The sequence below is a fragment of the Bufo gargarizans genome, chromosome 1, assembly GCF_014858855.1.
Source record: "Bufo gargarizans isolate SCDJY-AF-19 chromosome 1, ASM1485885v1, whole genome shotgun sequence".
NCBI lineage: Eukaryota > Metazoa > Chordata > Amphibia > Anura > Bufonidae > Bufo > Bufo gargarizans.
The window spans coordinates 749,917,415-749,933,393 of NC_058080.1; the positions used below are offsets into that span (position 1 = coordinate 749,917,415).

The following is a 15,979-nucleotide window of genomic DNA, read 5'->3' on the forward strand; positions in this document are numbered from 1 at the left end:
GCCACAGCAGTACAGCATAGAACCTGAGGTACAAGGCAGGAGATGTGCGGTTATATAAAGGTAGACATAAAGGCAGCAGGGGCAGTAGTAGCGGCAGCAACACAGTATGAAACATGACAAACAACGCAGGAAATATGCACCTGTGTAGGGGTAGTAGTAGTGGCAGGGGCAGTACTAGCTGCGGCGGCAGCACTGTATGGAAAATGGAAAGGCAGACAGTGGCAGTGGTGCCAGTGATAAATAGCCACTAACAGCAATGGCAGATGTAGGCAGTAGCAGCAGCCAAAGGTGTATGATAATCCTTATGGATTTTCACAAGTGTAATGTTTTCCACACTTTTGGGGGATAATTTTGTCAGCTTTGGTGCGATACTGCCATCTGGGGAGCTGAATACCCTCTATGACAGCAAACTGGGTGCTGGACAAGACAGTACACCAATAACAAACTGGGTCCATTCCTGCCACCCAGAAGTCTATGGGGCCAGGGTAGGTGCTTAAAAAAAGAGCACAGCCCAGGAACAATGGACCCTGGTTGTTTAGGTGATGCCAGTCAGTTTGCTGATGTGTGCTAGGTTGGTGCAGCGGTTGAAAAAACGGTTTCATCCTATTCAGCAAATGATATTGGCTTCTTCAGGGCAAGGTGGTCAGCGACATATGGACTGGTATATACTAGCTGACCCTGTGTGCTGGAGAACTGCACCTCCCTGACTATATTTACACTGACTGCAGTGAGCGCTGACAGCACTTCTCTCCTCTGTGTGCCCGCTGGCTGGTTGGTTAGTGAGCGCACCAGGGAGGTAGATGACAGCAGCTTTACATTATATAGGGGCAGTGTAATGGATGGATGCAGTAAGGAGAGCACCTCACAGTGAGCCGTCTTCTGGGTAAACTGGTGAATGAAGTACCACTGCACACTCAGAGTTAGATGCAATTAAAATATCTTTTATTTTTACAGTATATCCTCCAAATAAATTGTTATATTAAGACAATAATACCTTTTTAGCATAGGTGACTTCGGTCTATATCCAGACCTTGTTCACAGAGTTACTGTGAGAGATAGAGAACATATAAAGAGAACAAAATGCACAATATGATTTGCAAGTTGATAAGTAAATAAAGACAATGGGTAATAGGGAAAGGGGGCAATGTAGGTAGAGACATAATCAATGTCAGGAGGGCATATATGCGACATAAATGAGGCCAAGGTGGGTGACACAATGCTAGAACATGCACTTACAAAGCTAAGTAGTACAACAGTAGCTGAAAACCGCAGAGGAGCTGGATATAGCATCAGAGTAGATATAGGCATTATGCATCTGGGGAAATGATCTCAACATAGAGATGGTAATGGTGAAGAAGGAGACCATGGTGTCTGGAGGGATAGTGATAGTAGCATACTGGTCTAGGGAGGGGAGCAGCCCCAGGGCCGGCATAAGAACTTACCAAACAGAGGAGGCAGAAGTCATGGGGGATCCCCCGTGCTGCGGGGGAGACTGTGTGTCATGCACGCTATGTGTAGGGATTAGTGTTGATCGAGCACTAAAGTGCTCTTGTGCTCTGGCTGAACACATCGGTATGCTCGTGTGTTCTAATGAGCACAATGGGAGAACCCCAGGCACCCCCTGCTCAGAAGAGAAGAGGGTGTCTAGTTCACAAAAAAAAGGTTAGAAATTGATGGAAACCCCATTAAAATGGTTTGGAGACAGCATTAAGAGGATAGCTGGATGTGTCTTGGACTCCTATTATTTATGACATACAATAAACAACCACACAAAGGCTATATGCCCAAAGCCAGGTATATTCAATCCATGAATCTATCCATGAGACAGATAACAGTCAGCATACCTTACAATGGCAGCCTTGTGCACTTTGAGACATTTAAAACCAGCTCTCATCTGACTAAGAGCCAGTAAGCCTCAAAGTTACTTCAGATCTGTTGGATGGCTTGAGTGGACCTGCGCACCTCGATCAATATCATTAGGGAGACAACGTTTTCTGATTGTCCTAACATAATATTCAATAACCTTTCTATACAGTTTTGTCATGTAAAAACTAATTTGCACAAACATGGGCATAAGGGAAAGACATGCAATTCAGCTGAATCTGTCTTGTTTTTCAGCTGAAAAACCATTTGCATGGAAAATTTGTGATCTGCACTACTCATGAAGAGCGCCATCTATTGGTTTCATAGTCTTATGATGAGTAATAGTAGAAGAAACGCCATGTGGAGGGGGCAGAACATAGGATACAAATGGTAGAAGCTCAGGAGAGAGTTGAATAAGCAAATGAAGAATGGAAATGTTAGTAGAGGAAGAATAGGATGTATGTTCCAGAGAGAGAATGAGCAATAGAGGATTCAAGGGCAGATGGAGAATTTGTGTGAAGAAGATTATGACTAGAAAAGGAGAGAGAGAGGGGGATGATGTATGTGGAAGTGGGGATTGTATGGTGTAAGAAGAGAAACTGGTGAGGAGGGGAGAAGGAGAAGAGGACAGTGAAGAAAGCATAAAAGAAGGAAAAAAGTGTGTGATGTTAGGGATAAATGAATAATAAAAAAAATATATAATAATGACAAACTACAGTGCGCTGAACACAGGTTTTCCTTAGCAAGACTCATTCAGATTACTCTTACAACTTCTAAGCCATTTTTTTTGTTTGTTTTTTCATATAAAAAAAGGGACCTATATTAATTAAAGGGAATCTGTCCTTAGGTACCTGTTACTAAAACCAGCTGCATGTTTCCATGTGCACCAGCCATATACAGCGCATGTGCCGAATGCACTGAAGGACTTTAGGGCCAGGTATGAGTATGTCTACACTGCCTGGTCCTGTCAGGACATCAAGGCAAGTGAGCGAAGCTTCCGGTGCAACACTGACACCTTTGTTTCACCCATGGGCTAATCTGCAAACAATGTAGAGCATTATTTCTCTGAACTGGGGGTATGGAGATGGATGGGACATGAGTATTACACTCACCGGTAATCCGATTCCCTGGAATACTCATTTCCCCGGTCGTCTCCATGACGGCACATCCTGAGAATTAACAGAGAACCAAAAATTTGGGAGAGGTTACAGCACAGAGAACCTTGCGCACAAATTGAGCTTTGGGCTGCAGAACTGGATAAATAAGTTTTTGTTAACTCTCCAACTTTTTGTTGCCTCTAAATGTTGTGGGACTGTTTGTCTGACATGTAGGTTATGGAATCAGACTTCTTGTTCACTACTAGGATTGGCACAAAAAGAAGGTATTATGATGTCTTGAGATCTATGAAAGGAGGTAACTTCCTCCGGTCTAGTTTGAAAATTTATTTTTAGTCAAAAACTCTCAAGAAGGGCTCCTAAATGGAAAGGGCTTGGAGCTCAGACACGTCTGGCTGAATATATTGGCTATTAATTTGGCCTTAAAAGTAAGCCACCCAATGGAAATAGCATGTAAGGGCTCAAAGGGAGTTGAAGTTAAACCTAACAATACCATATTGATGTTCCACAGGGCTACAATGTTTTTTATTCTAGGTCTTAGCCTATCTGCTGCTTTTAAAAATCTGGACACCCAAGATATATCAGAGAAGCAGGTATTCTACAGAGCACTCGGAGCCGAGACCTGAACTCTAAGCGGGTTTAGGGCAATTCCCAGGTCTAAGCCTTCCTAAAGGAAATCCAGAATGAAGGGAATATTAGGAGATGATTGGTTAAAACTCCCACCACACCAGGATGCAAACTTTTCCCATACTTTTATGTAGGTTTTAGATGTGTTTGATTTTCCGCTGAGTGACAATGTTTGTACCACTCTCTCAGACAGACCTAATCTAAGTAGGATGTATTCTTCATAGTCCACACTGATTCCTTGAACATGCTGAGATTGGGGTGGTAAATTGGTCCCTGACATAATAGGTCTGATCTTTGGTTCAGAAAAATAGGGTCCTCCCAACTGATGGATCTCAAAAGGGGGCCACTAGAATCAGAAACTACTAGACCAGTTTAAAGGTCCAGTTGTGACTAAAAGCATCTACTGCCGCAGGAGAATCCCTGGGATTGAGAGAGAAGGTAGGAACATGGAGAACATCCACCATTAGGGTGCGACTCCGGGGACAGGGTTTATGATGAGGGTTAGATAGGGACAAATATATACAAACCCTCTCTCCCCCCTCCCTGCCCAGTTCTCTATGGTTTTATCACCATTTTTTTGTATCATCAGGGCTCTTCTTGCTGTGCTTTAGAAGCTCTTATAACTTGTTTGGCCTCTCTCTGCCTAATCTTATAAATTTGCCTGTCATCCTCGTGTGTTTTTTTTTATAATTCCTAAATGCTTTCTTTTTGTTTTTAATGATTTTGGCCACTTCTGCTGAGTACCACAGTGGTCTCTTCCTTTTTTTGCTTTTACTGACAAGCCTAATGCAATTTTCTGTTGCCTTCAATAGTGCCACTTTTAAGTAGTCCCATTTCTCTTGGACTCCAATGAAACTGTTCCAGTCTGATAGGGACTCGTATACCACTAATCTAATTTTAGAAAAGTCAGTTTTTCTAAAATCTAAAACTTGTTTTTGTGTGGTGTGACTCAGTCACTGGACTTATAGTAAACCACACTGACTGGTGATCACTAGATCCCAAGCTTTCCCCTACAGTAATATAAGATACCAAATTCCCATTTGTGAATACTAAATCTAAAATGGCCTCCTTCCGGGTTGGCTCCTCCACTACTTGCTGTAGAGATAATCCCAGTAGGGAATTTAGAATATCTGTACTCCTGGCAGAACTAGCTATTTTGGTTTTCCAGTTTACATCTGGAAGATTGAAGTCTCCCATAATGATAACTTCCCCCTTCAATGTCATTTTAGATATTTCCTCAACTAGTAGATCATCTAATTCTTTGACTTGGCTAGGTGGTCTATATATCACACCTACACTAGTTACCTTATGATTATCAAGCTGCTAGGTAACCCAAACTGACTCTGAATTGTTCTCGCTAACTTGTATCAAATTAGATTTTATGCTATTTTTCACATACAGGGCCACCCCTCCCCCTTCTTGCCTTCTCTGTCTTTCCTGTATAGAGAGAACCCTGATATTGATATATCCCAGTCATTACTCCCCTTGAACCACGTCTCAGTAACAGACACTACATCTATATTCTCAGATGCCATTATAGCCTCAAGTTCATTGATCTTATTCCCTAGCTTGAATTAAGATGTGACAATATCTTGTTTATTCTTTGGTTGCTTTCAAGGCTTCCCAAATAGTTTGTAATTTCTTGTAACCAGGTCCCCTGAAAGGCCTCTCGAACTGTATGGGCTCCCCAGCCCATAGAAATGGCATCTATTGCCAATGAAAATATATTTTCTTGTTTCCAGAAGATTCCATTTTATTTATTTTATGCACTTATATTGAGCTACTATATTCCGCAGAGCTTTACAGACATTAGCATCACTCTGTACCCAACGGGGGTCATAATCTAAGCTCCCTATCAGTATCTCTTTGGAGTGTCGGAGGAAGCCCACGCAAACATGGGGAGAAAATACAAACTCCATGCAGATGTTCTTGGTCAGCTTTGAACTTAGGACCCCAGCGCTGCAAGGCACCAGTGCTAATCACTGAGATTCTCCAGATTTCTTTTCAGGAGCCACCAACTCTGTGATCTCTTGACATCTCTGCTTAGGACAATCTTCTAATCCAGAGTTGTGTGAGATCTGTTCCATCTTTTGAGAACAAAATACTGTAGAGGTCTCATGTAAAATTGAGCCCAGGTCTTAGCAGGAATACATAAATAGAGATTCCCTAAAATCTTCATACCTTCCCTGATTGGTAAATATTGGCCTGCTTTGGAATTGGCTTATTCTACTCTTTAGGTCCTGAATCTTCTGAGGAGGCAGAAACAAACTCTGGAGAGTGGAGTCTAGCAGAATACCCAGACAAATCTTCCAGCTGTCTGGAAAGAGATTGGACCTCCTAGTTTATTATTCAACCTAAAGACTGTATGTAAGATAAAATAGTCTGCAGATGATTGTGGAGAAGATTTTTGTTGTCTGCCGCTATCACAAAGTCATCTAGGTATGGGATAACTAGTATCCTTTTTTGCCTAAGGGTTGCTACTACCTCTACCATAATATCCGATATATACCCCAACCAGGGGATGATTACTTATACAAGTAATTAGCTTAAGCCTATGGCATACCACTGTAACATATAACCTACATAGAAAACGCCAGACCGCTTATAATGAATCGATACTTTATTACAAAAATCACAAATAAGTTGACAAACCTGATTAAAAGACAATGGTGCAGGAGATAAAAAGCGACATCACTGGAGGAAACATACAGAGGATATAAGTCCATGTACAGTCCATCATGGTATTGCAAGAATCAATAAAGTGCAAATGCAAACAGTTCATTAAAGTCAGAGGACATCGGACAATTACCCATACTGTGTCTCCTCCAGGATGGCGCCAACCCCAACCTCTACCATAATCTCGATGAAGATTCTGAGTGCAGATGAGATCCTGAACAGAAGACAAATGAATTGAAAATGATGAGTGTGACCCTGCATCTGAACTGCAAACCTAAGAAAACGCCTTGACTGAGGATGGATTGGGATGTGATAATACGCATCCTTTAGATCAAAGGTGGCCATTACTGCCCCCTTTTGGATTTATTTGACTGCAAACTTCACTGTCTCCATTTTGAATTTGTGATATGAGATGAATTTGTTTGGCGGCTTCCGATTCATAATACTCTTGAACTTGCCATTCTTCTTCTTGATTATGAAAATATGATAGTAGTAAAACGCTATTATCAGCGTAACCATCCCACTGCTATGTCTACTCAAACGATCGCTGCTCACAATTAAGGACGACGCTCTGAATGTAGCAGATGAGGAAATGGGGGATAACATTACACAGGGTGATAGCCAGATCACCCACAGTTCGTATTCTCAGCGCGAATTGGACCATGAAGATGAGGAGTGGGAGCTGGAGACAGTTGCCTCTGTTACAGAGGGTAGTACCAATGGAACTTTAATTCCATCTGTTCAGAGTGGATGGGTAGAAGAGGAGGAGATGGAGAGTCATCCTGATGTCGACATCAACGTTTTGCCTGTTGGTACTTTGGCACACATGGCTGACTTCATGTCAGACTGCCTTTCCTGCGACCCTCGCTTTATATGCATTTTAGATAGCACGGATTACTGGGTGTTCGATCCCCGCTACAAAGAGAACTTCTTATCTCTCATTCCTGTGGTGGAGAGGACGAGTAAAACTGTGCAATACCAGAAGGTACTTGTTGAGCGATTGCTCCAAAATTTTCCATCTGACAACGCGGCCAGCAGGGTCCATACTTCCTTAGGCAACCGAGGAAGGGAGACAAGGGGAACAGCAGTTCCAACAAAGGCAGGGCAACACTCTTCAAGGCATGGGACACTTTCATGACACCCCGCCAGCAACCTCACCCTGAAGCGCGGCCTAGTGGTACAAGGAGGGAAAAGTTTTGGAAGATGTGAAGGAATACAAAGCAGACAGTGTCAGGGTCCTAAATGATCCCTCAGTGCCTTAAAACTACTGGGTAGTAGGCACGTTGTACCTAGGAGGAAAGGCCGGAGGAGAGCACATGGCCCCTGAAGGGTTTATTCCCTAAGTGTCTCTCTCCATCCACAGGAGTACACAATAGTGAAGAAGACATTCGGGGGACTGTGTGACTCCCATCATCCATCTCCAGGAATCAGGAAGGTGGAGCAGGACCCCTCACCCCCTGATACACGAGCAGAAGATCCTAGAACTCACCTACAAGATTATAGAGCTGCTGACTGGAGAGGTGACACTGCTGGGAATGCTGGGAAATTCTCCAGTAACAGCACTGGAGGGGTCTGGGTGATGACGGTGTCATTGTGTTGTCAGGTTCCTCTAAGGTGTCAGAATGTCACTGTCTATTTCTCCATGGAGGAGTGGGAGTATATAGAAGGACACAAGGATCTGTACAAGGAGGCCATGATGGAGGAGCACCAGCCTCTTATATCACAAGGTAAGAGCCGTCATGTGCAGTGTATACACGTGTGTGCAGTGACATGTAATGGAGGAGCTCCAGCCTATTATATCACAAGTAGAGAAGAGCGAATCGAAGTTGACAAAGTGGAAATTGAAATGAATTTCAGGAAAAATTCAATTTGTACCAAAGTCGAAATTCCTCGTGCTTCGTGGTAATGAATCATATTTTTTTCTAAAATGTCTTCTGCACATGTTAGAACAGGGAACTGAGAACTCTGGGAACAAGGGATCACCCACAATGCCATGCATGCAGCCAGCATCTGTGATGTCATAGCCCTATAAATAGCCTCAGCCATCTTGGTTTCCGCCATCTTCCAGTGTACTTCGTGCAGGGAGAGATGTGACAGGCGCTGGGACAGTGTTTAGGAAAGACTTTATTCTGAAAAAGAAAAACAATTGAGCAGTTCAGGGAAAGATGATTCATAGTGCAGGGAAGGGATAGGGAGGCATTATCCGCACTATAGGGAGAGAGCAGGGGCCAATAGGGGAGTGTAAAGCCTGGGTAATAGGAGCGAGTACTATTACACCTTGCTGCACTAATTGGGAATCCACATTGTTCTAATACTACTGCTTTTAGGTTGTTTGCACTATATAATACATCACTAATTCTAGCAATCCTTGCTTGTTATTGGGGTGATTTATAGGGTGTATTAATAGGAAATATAAGCACATCCATTCGCCCTTGGGGTGGAATTCTGTGTGTCAATCTGCAGTTCAGGAGGTGGTGGCAATGGGCAGTGTGATGCAGTTCAATTTCTTTTACACGGAATCCGGTGCATCAATCGGTAGTCCATCCCTGCTTCTGGGAAGGAAGTACAGTCTGATACAACCCGTTATGTGGAATATAGTTACCCAAAAAGAAAAAAAAAGTGTAATTAATAAATTGTAAATGAACACCCCTTCGTCTAACTGTTGTAGGAGTGGAAACTCTTTCAACCAATTGTCACTATTCGGCAGAGGGATGACTACTCGCTTTCCACCATGTCAGACCCTCTCTACTTGTCCAAAATGGGGGCCTTTTTTTCACTAGCTGACAGGGAGGATAAACTGAACTACTATCAAGACATCCTATGCAGTCAGTTGGCCCCTGCCTATCTGTGCCATCTCCCATGCTCATGAAGGTCTGACCAGGGAGGCCCTCTGCGCTCACTTTCCACTGCCATGGCTGCTGGAGGAAGGGGGGGGGGGAGCAGTACCAGCTCCATCAGCAGCAACTTAAGTCTAGAGTCTGACTGATGAGCAGTTTTCTTCACCTGCCTAGTGAAGAAACTACTCGCTAGCAGAAGCAGCTAGACATGGAGCAGAACCTGAACCAGCAGACAATTGGGCAGACAATTGCTCGAAAAAAATAAAAGAAAAGTATGGCTCTCAGAACATGGCAACACAAAAACAAGACTTTATGCTATTCAAAAATGCTTTCACTGTGTAAAACTTAACAAAAATAAAAATGATAGACATATTCAGTATCGCCACATCCATAACAACCTGCTCTATAAAATTATTACATTATATGTCTCCTCAGGTTAATGCTATAAAAAAAAAGTTAAAACTGCCAAAACAGACATTTTTTTTTCACCTCTCATTACAAAATGCATACTATTGAGTGATCAAAAAGTCATATATACCCCAAAATGGTACCAATGAAAACGTTGCCTCATCCCACAAATGAACTCCCACATAAAACAAACTTTTAATTTTCACAGCCAAGTGTTTCCAAATTCCATAAAACACTTAGGGGGCCAAAGTGCTCAGTACACACCTTCATATATTCTTTGAGGTGTGTAGTTTCCAAAATGGGGTCACTTTTTGAGGGTTTCCACTGTTGGGGTACGTAGGGGTCTCATCAAATACAAAATGGTGCCCAAAAAAAACATTCTACCAAAATCTGCCCCCAAAAACCATATGGCGCTCCTTTCCTTCTGACCACGCCATGTGCCCCGACAGCAGTTTACTACCACATATGGGGTATTTCTGTAAACTGCAGAATCGGAGTAATATATACGTTAATTCTTGTGGAACACCTCAAGAGTTAATGTTTTTAACATCAGTTTTGAATAATTTGAGGGGTGGAGCTTATTAAATGGGGTCATGAAGTACAATGTGTAATGAGAAAACAGTCTCTGAATGGCTTGGATAAGTAAAAGCGTTCCAAAGTTATTACCACATAAAGTGAAATGTCAGATTTGCAAAAATCGGCCTGGGATTTAAGGTGAAAAGTGGCTCTGTGCCTAAAAGGTTATGTGACACGCACACAACTGTCCACATGATATAACGTGACACTGGCTGTATTCTTCAGTTGCTCCTTTTCTGATGCTCAGGTCACATTTTAGGCACATTTAGTAGTGGACAGGGTTTACATCAATGAGCCTTTTGCACATAGACCTGTCACTGGTTAACTGGTTGTCCTGCATTGGGACACTTTTGGTAGACAGTATTAACCAGCCCATATCTAGAACACTCCAAAGACAGGCCGCTCTGGAGATGATCTGACCCAGTCATCTGCACATTACACTTCAGCCCTAAAGTCGCTCAGATACTTACTCTTACAGTCTCCAGATAATTAGTGGTATCAATGTTGTGGTTGATGGGTGTATATACTGAGAAGGGAGTAACTGTCCTTGGAATGAATCTTCCTACAGAGGACGATGGGGGTTTAAGTGATCTCACAGGTTCCTGTTCCTGTCCAGCAGGACGACAGTCTCTCTCATGGTGCCATCATGGGCTTACAGAAAATATCCAGTATTCTTTATTCCCCATAACAGCTCCTTAGGATAAAGGAATAGTCTTCCCAGGGAAAGGAGATTTTGAGGAGGATATAAATTTAGAGCTTTCTCCAACTCCTCAGTGCCTGGGGAGAGGAGACTGGGAGTAGTTGTTTTACTTCCTCCATGTACTTTGACTGATAAAGGTTTTCACTGTGAGCTACTTCATAAGCAGGGTGTCATTTGCTTCTGTAAGGTGCTCCAAAAAGGACCCCTTCCCTGCCATATCTAATTGTATCCTCATCCCCAAAATGTACTATGATGGAGAAGGAGCCATCTGCCCACTGCCTGCCATTAGCTCTCATAGACCAGAGGTTACTGGTCACTGAAGTGAAGGAGCTGACCTATATACAGGAGGCCATGTATTCAGTCACTGTGTGCTTGTGTCTCCACAGATGGATGCCAGAGGAGAAATCCAGTAGAGAGATGTCCCCGTCCTCTGTATTCCCAGGACTGTCCAGAGGAGAAGGTCCCGGAGAACCCTCAGGTAGATGGAGCTGAGTCCTGTACACATCTATATAGGGGGGTCCTGCAGTCATAGAGGGCTCATAGATTGTGGGGGTCTCTTATGTGGCTCTGTTAGATCTCCCACCTGTCCGCTGTATTGTACTGAATTGTTACAGATGACAAATCGTGGGAAAGATCCAACTGAAATTAAAGTGGAGGATGAAGAAGAGAGGATGATGGGCGATCCCCCATGTCGGACCGAGGTGGAGGAGGACATTCCAGGGGATGTCACCACAGGTATGGAATCATGAATGAAGAAAATGACTTCAGATTCTGTCCTTGGTGGACACAGCTTTTGTGCCTGTGCGGTTATGATGGACTACATGTACACTCGGGGCCGGTTTTAGACAAAATCAAAAGTGGGGCTCCAAATCTTGTAATAATGTACTAATAACACAGTTGCATTCTCTCGCTTCTGGCCCTCCCTCACAGATTTACACCCCATAAAGCTCCTCACACAGATTTGCACCCTCATGGCCCCAAAATATGCAGCATCCCCTCATAGCAATGAGTTCCCCTCATTCACTGCATCTGAGAGTGTTAAAAGCCGGAAGCAGGGGCTTTCTCTTCAGGTACACTTTCCCCCAGAGGAGATCGGGGAAAGCACCCTGTTCTAAAAATGAGCCACAGCCTGTTCTAGGCTTCCAGGCTCATTGCTATTATATCCCAGTTCAGGCCTCTAGGTGGCAGCACTGAACTGTGATACAATGATTTTTATGCAGAATAATGGAGCAAATTCCATTGATTTCAAGTTGTGGTCCACTTGGGGACCTAAAAAAAAAAGTTAAAATAAAAACTGTGAAATTATAAAAAAAAAACTTAAAAAGAAAAGAAAATAACATTATGGCATCGCTACATGCGAAAACGCCCGTACTATTAAAATATTAAAAAAAGTTAGCCCAAATGGTGAATTGCGGGACAGAAAAAAAATAAAAACTGCAAATTTTTCATGACTTTATCGCCCAAGAAAATTGAATAAAAAATGATCATCATACACAACCAAAAATGGTATTTTAAAAATCTACAGATTGTCCTGCAAAAAATGAGCACCCACTCATCTCCGTAGATATAACTATATAAAAGTTATGGGGGTCAGAATATGGCAGTGCTAAGAAAAAAAATAATTTTTTACAAAGTGAGTCCTGATGAGGCTTACTGAGGCTGGCCTTGCTGCAGTGTGTGGGGCCTATAGAGATCCTGAGCTGGGGGTGCTTCTGGGTTGCCACCTTTCCCAACAAAAAATACTGGTTAACGTTAAAAAGATTGGCATGGATTATTACGGGTGTTATTTGATAATATTTAACATTTTGCTCCATTTTATATATATTTTTTTAAATAAAATCAAACTTTATATATATTTTAGATGTATCATTTTATATATTTTTCTGGTAATTACATATTTATTTTGTGCCATACATTTTTTTTTTACAATTACTTGACTTGATTACTACAAAATATAAAATAAAATACTTCTTGCCTTTAATGTAGATGGTTGTGAGTTCGAACCCCAACAGAAACATAAAAAATAAAATAAAGAGGCTAAATTAGACACAGGGTGTCCCCAAGCATACTGACAATGTTCATAGCACTGACTCCATATATGGACACTGCCATATATGGAGTCAGAGCAGGGACTCCTTAGTCCCGAACTCTGGAGTCCCGACAGTGATCTGAAGCAGGCAGAGAGTCCCGTCTGTTCAGCGATCTGAAGCAGGGGGCCCCTTAGAGGATCGGGGCCCTGGGCAGTTGCCCAGTTTGCACCCCCTTCTCCCCACGCCGGCCCTGTCTACACCATTGTCCAGGAAAGGGTTAAGCATCATTTTGGGATAGTAAAGAGATATTAAAAATAATCCATACATTTTGTGTTTTTCTTCAAAATGGTTAAAGGTGTTTCTGCAGTTAAATTTCTTAAACATGATTATGGAGGCCACAAACCTGCCGGAGCTGTTCTTAACAGCCTTTAGAGAGATGCTACAGCAGCCACCATGCGCCATATTATATATAACAGTCAGAAGGGCAGGGGCTTCTTCAGGGTCCTGTATAGGGTTGTCACGATACCAACATTTTGATTCGATTTCGATACCATAAAAAAGTATTGTGATACTCGATACCATTCGATACCACGCGAAAAAAATAAAATGCCAAAAAAGCCGCATGCATTCCACATTTTATGGAACGTCCAGGCCATACCAGAAGAGTCCTATACTATTTTTCGAGGGACAAGGTGACAAAAAAAATTGCAAATCGCAGGTGTGGTGATATATAATATGTTTATTTTTTATTGTTTATATATTTTGTATGTAAATTGGCAAAGGGGGTGATTATATTTTAGTGTTTTTATTTTATTTTTTTACTTTTTTTAGGGGTATTACAGTTAACATGAATATAACTTATGTTTTAGACTAATTCATCATTAATAATTGCCTAATATAATGTAAATTTCACATATTTACCGTTCAGTAGTTATAAAAGTAGTTTCCTTCCTCTCCTACCCACTATGTTTCCTCATGGCATCGACCTGTAGCTCTGAGCCTTTGTTAGGTTGCGCATGCTCAGTGTGTTCCTATCAATTCTTGATGCAAATATCTCAAAGATGGTGATTCTCTGGGACTCAGGCCTAAATTTCTGCAAGCAATGAGCACAGGTAGCTCCCCTCTCTTCCTCAGCAAAACCTAACATAAACTAGAAGCGGGCCTAAGTCTGATTGTTAACCCTGAATTATCCATACAAAACTATTGAGGAACAGTAGAAGATATCAAGAAACAATTTAACAGGTACCCTATTTTGTGGAACAGAATGTTCTGCCCTTAATAGAGAAGTGTCTGTGAAGGTTCTCATTTATCCAGGTCATGGTATAGCTGTAGAGAATAAATCAAGGCAACTGGATTTACTGTAGTTTTCTTGAAAACGTTTCACAATATTACCAATATCAATAGAGAAGTCCTATCTTTATCCATAGTCCTTATCCATGATATGGACAACAGGCTATGTTCTATTTTGTTTTTTGTGGGGCTGCGGAGTGGATGTTACAGAGTACTGTCCGCATCTTTTGTGGCCCCATTGAAGCGAATGGGTCCGCATCCGACCCGCAAAAAATGTGGCTCAGATGCGGACCCAAACCATGGTTGTGTGCATGAGGCCTAATAGGAATGTTAGAAGTTTGTCTACTCTGTAGATGAAAAAAAAAACTAATTTCTATTTCTATTTTTAACAGAAAATCCCAGTAAGAATTCCGAGGTAAACCTCATGTTATCACTAAATTATAAAGCAGAAGATGAAGATATCATGCTGTGCTCTGCAGGAGAAAATGTACATCCAGGACTTCACAGTACAGATCTATCAAGTAATCTCCCTAATCATGAGGGACCTTCTACTGATCAATCATGGAATGTTACAAGTATAGGTCAGAAAGGGGGTAAAATGTTTCACTGTGATAAAGCCTTCACAAAGAGATCAAGACTTCACACAGGCGTGAAGCCATATTCATGTTCAGAATGTGGGAAGTGTTTTACCCGAAAATCACACCTTGTTTGCCATGTGAGAATTCACACAGGCGAGAAGCCATATTCATGTTCAGAATGTGGAAAATGTTTTACAGAGAAAACAAATCTTGTTTACCATGAGAGAACTCACACAGGAGAGAAGCCATATTCATGTTCGGAATGTGGGAAATGTTTTAAAAGAAGAAAACAACTCGTTACACATCTGATAATTCACACAGAAGAGAAGCCTTATTCATGTTCAGAAAGTGGGAAATGTTTTGCAGATAAATCAATTCTTGTTTGCCATGAGAGAAGTTACACAGGAGAGAAGCCATATTCATGTTCAGAATGTGGGAAATGTTTTACCCGGAAATCACACCGTGATAGACATGAGACAATTCACATAGGATTGAAGCCGTATTCATGTTCAGAATGTGGGAAATGTTTTACACTAAAATCAAACCTTGTTTGCCATGTGAGAATTCACACAGGCGAGAAGCCATATTCATGTTCAGAATGTGGAAAATGTTTTACAGCGAAAACAAGTCTTGTTTGCCATGAGAGAATTCACACAGGAGAGAAGCCGTTTTTATGTTTAGAATGTGGGAGACGTTTTACACAAAAGCCAGGTCTTGTTGCACATCAGAGAAGTCACACACGAGAGAAATAGAGAAGAGCAAATTACTTGAAATATGTTTTACCGTGTTTTTCGATTTATAAGACACACCTGATGATAAGACGCACCTAGGTTTTTGAGGGGGAAAATAAGAAAAAAAAAATTTTGAACCCAAAAATATGCTTTTGGTAGTTTTAAACTATTGGTGGTCTGTGGGTGACGCATTGTTATAGGGCATCTTTGGATGACGCACGGTTATGGAGGATCTGTGGATGACGCATTGTTATAGGGCATCTTTGGATGACGCACGGTTATGGAGGATCTGTGGATGACGCACTGTAATGGGGGGATCTGTGGATGATGCACTGTTATGGGGTATCTGTGGATGACGCACTGTAATGGGGGATCTGTGGATGACGCACTGTAATGGGGGATCTGTGGATGACGCACTGTAATGGGGGATCTGTGGATGACGCACTGTAATGGGGGATCTGTGGACGACACTGTTATTTGATTATAACCTCCATCATCCTAAAGAATACACTGATGTATTGTACATTGGTGTATTCTTAAGGATACAC

The 15,979-nt window shown here is 42.0% G+C and overlaps 1 protein-coding gene across 1 annotated transcript in view; it reads left to right on the forward strand.

The window, feature by feature from the left end:
* Positions 1-15,702, forward strand: part of LOC122925088 (oocyte zinc finger protein XlCOF8.4-like) — a 31,704-nt gene extending 16,002 nt beyond the window's left edge. Inside the window, exons 5-7 of the mRNA XM_044276605.1 lie at positions 11,189-11,280; positions 11,417-11,537; positions 14,515-15,702. Coding sequence (XP_044132540.1) covers positions 11,189-11,280; positions 11,417-11,537; positions 14,515-15,452 — 1,151 coding nt within the window. The 3' untranslated portion in view covers positions 15,453-15,702. The remainder of the gene's footprint in view (positions 1-11,188; positions 11,281-11,416; positions 11,538-14,514) is intronic.
* Positions 15,703-15,979: the final 277 nt, after the last annotated feature.